This window comes from Aptenodytes forsteri, unplaced genomic scaffold (genome assembly GCF_000699145.1).
Source record: "Aptenodytes forsteri isolate BGI_AS27 unplaced genomic scaffold, ASM69914v1 Scaffold657, whole genome shotgun sequence".
NCBI classification, from domain to species: domain Eukaryota; kingdom Metazoa; phylum Chordata; class Aves; order Sphenisciformes; family Spheniscidae; genus Aptenodytes; species Aptenodytes forsteri.
In genome coordinates this window covers 9,977-15,234 of record NW_008795019.1, presented here as the reverse complement: position 1 = coordinate 15,234, position 5,258 = coordinate 9,977, and the positions used below count along the sequence as shown (strand labels likewise).

General features: G+C 63.9%; 1 protein-coding gene across 1 annotated transcript; it reads right to left on the bottom strand.

Annotated features, from left to right (window-relative positions):
- Positions 1-1,420: 1,420 nt before the first annotated feature.
- Positions 1,421-5,194, bottom strand: LOC103895992 (separin). The gene is made up of 11 exons (XM_019471115.1): positions 5,184-5,194; positions 4,996-5,140; positions 4,636-4,786; positions 4,400-4,539; positions 4,158-4,292; positions 3,950-4,069; positions 3,622-3,793; positions 3,286-3,414; positions 3,014-3,170; positions 2,585-2,694; positions 1,421-2,226 (listed from the first exon to the last, which is right to left on the bottom strand). The coding sequence occupies exons 1-11, from the start codon at positions 5,192-5,194 to the stop codon at positions 1,505-1,507; spliced, it is 1,992 nt and encodes a 663-aa protein (XP_019326660.1). The 3' UTR covers positions 1,421-1,504.
- Between the last annotated feature and the right edge of the window lie 64 nt (positions 5,195-5,258).

Genomic DNA, 5,258 nt, shown 5'->3' with positions numbered 1-5,258 from the left:
GCCCAGAGAGGTGGTGGATGCCCCATCCCTGGAAACATTCCAGGTCAGGCTGGACGGGGCTCGGAGCAACCTGGTCTAGTTGAAGATGTCCCTGCCCAGGGCAGGGGGGTTGGACTAGGTGACCTTTAGAGGTCCCTTCCAACCCAAACCATTCTGCGAGTCTATGAAACACAAAGATTAAAACCCCTTCCCCTGGCACCGGGGAGCAGCCCCTCCTCCTCCTCCTCAGCTGTTTTGCCCTCTGCCCGTACAGCGGTTTTTACCCATTTTAAATATGTTTTTGCAGAGGTGCCACCGACTTCATTGACAGGCTCAGCTTTAGCTTTCCTCCCCCCCACAGCTCCCCAGCACCAAAACCTCCCCAACCACCCACACGGTGCCGGGTGCTCACCGCCACCCGTGGGCAGGACGGAGGAGAGGGTCCCCTCCAGGTGCAGGGGGTCCCCGTTGCCCGGCCACTGCGCTCCTGGGACGTCCTTGCCGGCCTCTCGCTGCAGGACCTCGTGCTCCCCGTCTGCGCCCTCCTGACCGTGCCGAGGCAGCCGTCTCCTGCCTGCAGGGAAGGACAGAGGCGCCTGGTCCCTGGGCCTGGTGGCAGCGGTGGGGACTCCGCCTCCTGTGGGGACAGTGAAGCCAAACCCCCCCCCCCCCCCAATCCCTGGGGTAGCCCAGCTCACCTGGGACTCCCTCCTCTTCCTTGGAGACCCGCAAGACCTCGAAGCTGATCTCAAGCTCTTCCTCCACCTTCTCCTCTTCCTCAATGGCCCTCAAAAGCTCCCGCTCCTCCTCCACTCTCTTGCCGGGAGCCCTGCGCGTCACCCGCTCCCTCTTCTCCTCCGCAGCCCCAGCTCGGCAGGCGCCCAGCCGTCCTCTCCGGGTCTGGGCACCCCTGCTCTGGCCGCCAAACCCCAGCGAGCTCGCCTGGGACCCGGCGGATTTGGGGGGCAGAGCTTTCCGGGTGCAGAATGTCTTGCGGGTAGCTGTGGGGGTCAGCCCCGCTTTGGGATCCTCCACGTCACTGTCATCGCTGAACGTCACCTAAAGCAGAGGGACAGGAGGGTGTCAGGGCTGGTACCGGGCACGCTGGGCTGCCCCTCGCCTCCCTCCCCACTCACCTTCAGGCGAGACTTGACTCTCCCCGAGACTTTGGGGGCTCGCAGGAGCCGGGACTTGCCGGCCGGCGGGGAGGATTCGCTGAAGATGGTGAAGGGAGTCCTGGGGCCAGGGGCTGCGCGTGCCTTGGCGGGGGGACAGGCTTTCTGGTGCGGGGTGCAGGGCACCGTCACCGGCCGGATGACGATGGGGGGCACCTCATTGTCCGAGTCACCCAGAGCAAAGACGTCGTTGGTGTTCGGCACAGCCAGGGGCTTTGCTCTCTGGCTCTTCTTCACTCTGGGTTTGGGCACGGCGGGGGCCAACGCTGTCTTGTTTTTGCGCCTTTGGGGTTGAGCCTTGGCTGTCTTGAGGGTCAGAGGCGCAGCCACCACTTCAGGCTCCGCCGGAGTCAGCATGGGCAGCTGACAGGTCCAAGAGCCAGCAAAGACGCCGTCAGGGAGTCAATGGAGGCCAGGCGGAAAATGGCGGCCATGGCTTTGGCGAGCAGCAGGCTGGCCCTGGAGACCTCCAGGCTGGGCAGGTGGGGTCTGCAGGACGCTAGGAAAGTCAACCCTGTCTGCAGCTCCTCCGCCAGCCGGGGGCTGGCCAGGTTCTGAAGGGCCAACGTGGCATAGCCAGCGACAACCAGATCGTCCAGCAGCTCCAGCGCAGGCAGGTCCCGGCCGACAGAGCCACCCCACAGCTTGTCTCGCAGCACGGCGGCGAAGCGGGTGGCCACAGCAGCGCAGCGCGGCAGCATGGCATGGATCAGATCCAGCCCCTCGGCCACGCAGCCCGCTGCCAGCTCGCCCTGGGCGCAGGAGAGGAGCCAGCGCAGGCAGAGAGCCGAGAGGGCCAGGTCGGAGCAGAGGCAGCACGGGCAGGCTGCCGGGTGGGTGAGGAAGGCCAGTCTCTTCCTCCTCTTGGGCTTCAGCTCTGGTGAGGCGGTGAGAGCATCCGCCTTCTCCAGCCCACTCACTGTGGCCACAAACTCCAGCGCAGGGCCCTTCAGGAAACCCTCCTCTTCCCTGGGGGGCTCAGAGACGGAGTCCTGTGGCTTCTTGCCCTCACGTTTGCCCTTCCTGGGCAGGATCTTTGTTTGGCCTTTCTGCTTCTCGCTGGCTCTAAACTCTGCGGGCGGAGGGGAGGGTTATTTCGGCATCATCCCTGCACAGCCCTCCCCCAGCTCCCGCTGCAGCCAGCCTGAGGGGTGCGGGAAGCCGAACCCAACGCTTCTGCTTTCCCCAGCTACGCCTTTATCGGCTGGAGGAATCACTCGATGAGCCAAAACATGGCTCAGAGTCACCCTCCACCTCTGCACCCTCCTGAGTGACGGGGATCGGCTCCTCCAGCAGCATCTGCGCAAGGCAGATCTTTCACCCCAGCGCAAAAGCGGGCGCAAGAGGGGTCGTCCCTGGCACTGCCCGGGCTTGGGGCTCACCTCGGCGCCCCCCCATTCCCCTCCTCCGAGCCCGGAGCGGGGACTCACCGGTGTCAGACTCCAGGAGGAAGAGAGCCTGCTGCAGGTCGAAGTGGCTCAGCTCCAGCTCGCTCTGCTGCAGCTCCAGCTGGGCCTTCAGCACCAGGAAGGAAGTACACCTGGGGGGTGGGGGGAACCAGCCCTCAGAGCCCCCCCACAACAGCCGCCGCTCCATCCCCAGGGCCGGGAGGGAGGGAGGGAGGCGGGCAGCGAGGAACAAGCTCACGTCTGACCTGCCAAGCTGAATTCGTGGGATAGCACGCCCCAGAGCTTGCTCCAGACCGAGCTGAGAAGGTGCCAAACCCTCCCACCAGGGCCAGTCCCCCGCCAAGGGACACAGGCACCAATGTCCCCCGCGGCCGCAGGGCAGCTCATCCCTAACCAAGCATCCCCCCCAAGCTCAGGACCAGGCTGTGCCCCCCTCCACGCTCAACTCACCACCGGATGGCTTGCAGTTTCATGGTCAGCTTGACGGCCTCCAAGCAGAAGGCTTTGGCGTTACACACCACCTTCAACCTGCTGAGGAGAGCCACGAGCTGCTCCGAGCAGGCCAGCATGTCGGCCAGCACTTGCCACTTCAGCAGCAGGTTGTCCCCTGCGAGGGAGGACAGGAGGGTCACCCGAGCTGCTGCTCCCGGAGGGGCAGGCAAGGAGCCTGACTCTTTCCAGAGGAGCACTTGGATTTCGGTCCGCGCGAGCAACCGGCTCACCGTAATCCACAAACTGGACGTCAGACGCTGTTGTCTGACAGCCCAGCACGTCGCTGCCCATCAGCAGGAGGATGATGCTGCGGAAGAGCTTGTAGGCTTCGGTGAGAGCCGTCTCAGGCGTCTTCCACCCTGTACGAGGGCAGTTCGTGGGTATCAGCACAAACCAAGACCCTCCCCAGCCCCAGCACAGAGCAACTCACCCAAATTCCCTCTCCTCGCCCCAAACGGGCTGGTTTGGAGAGACCCAGAGGTGAAACGTTTGCACGTTGCTTCGCCCACAACCCCTGTCAGCCTGGTGCTCACCAGGAGGGTTTTAAACATCCCCCGGCAACTCACCTTGCACAAAGATGCACTGCCGGAGCTCCAGCGAGAGGCAGGCAGGGGGGAGGCTTAGGTAGACGGTCACCAGCTGAAGGACGTGGGCTCGCAGCAGGTACCAGACTTTGGTGATTCTTTGCAGAGCTGGGTTCTGGAGCACCCCCAGCAACAGGGTGAGACCCTCTTCAATCTGCAGAGGGAGAAAGAGTCACCATTCGTGGTCCAGGGTGTCTCCATGCCCAAGGTCCCTAGCGAGAGGTATTGAGATAGCCAGACAGAGCTGCTGCAGTCTCCCCTTGCCCTCTGACGCTACTTCTGAGGCAGAAAAGGGGTTTAGGAGCCCTACCCGGCGGTTGACGCAGCACAGCTGGCTGCGGAGCAGGAGGCAGGTTTGCTGCAGCAGCAGGTAGGAATCGTCGCTGCTGTCGGCTTTCTGCAGGCAGGACTCCGTCTCCTCCAGGAAAAGCTGGAAACCAGCAGGCCGGCGTGAGGGCTGCAGCCTCGGGGATCGGCCCAGCTCGCCCCGCGGCCCCTTCCCTCCCTGCCAGACTTACCTGGGCATAGCTGGGGCACTCCAGCTGCAAGAGCAGCTTGGTGACCTGGCACAGGGCGCCGGCCATGCCCAGGCTGTCCCCGAGTGCGCTGCACAGGGCTCTGACCAGGAGGTAGCTCTCCATGGCTTGCAAGGGCTGGGGGCAGGAAAAACCCCACCGTTACACTCAAGAGACCACCTCAGAGGGACTCTGTGGGCCTGGGGAAGCTGCCGTCCCGCCAGCCACCTCCCCGCCAGCGTTACCTTGGCCATCAGCTTGTACAGAGCTGCCAGGAGCTGCAGGGAGGCTACAGTCTGCTCGGGGCTGCGCATGGCCAGGACGCCCGGCGTCACCAGGAGCTGCTTCCACAGGGCGAAGGCATCATCCAGGCTTTTGGACAGAGCTGAGGGCACACCACGGGTCTGAGACACCCTGACCTGAAACCAGGCGCTCCCGGAGAGCCTCTTTGCAAAGGGCCCAAACCCGCCAGCGTCCTCACCGGTCTCTGTCGCCAGGTTGAAGGAGATGCCGTCGTACAGGAACCTGTCCTCCAGCAGCCTGCCTTCGTAGTTGAGGTCGTTGGGCTCAAAGTCGTCCAGGTTCTTCAGCCCCTGAGCTTTGGCTCTCTGGACCCTCTCTATGCTCTGCAGACGGGGAGAAGGCAGCGGCGACGCACGTTAAGAGACACCGCGGGGTTTCCAGCGGGGTCTGGGTGGCTTTTGGTCACCCCAGTGCAGAGCTGAGCCTTGCCAGCAAGGCTGAGGAGGGCACCCGACGCATACATGGAGCCCCGTGGCATTTCCACACCGGGACCTGTTTTGGCATCCCACAGCTCCCCTCCGCCGCCACCCCCACCCACCTTCTCCAGCTTGGACTCTAGGGTGCAGATGTAGAGCCAGAGCAGAGCCTGCGCCTGGTCATCGAGGAGCCGGTCCCGGTTCTGGGCGCTCCTGGGCACCAACTCCAGCAGCCGCAAGGCTTCCTGGACCGAGTCCAGGGAGGAGCTGCCGGAGACAGGGATTAGAAACAGCCTTCTGCCCTCAAAACCCCTGGAGCATCTTAAGGGGAGGGACAGACACACCACACAGGACCCCAAACAGAGCAAACAGACAGAGCAATAAC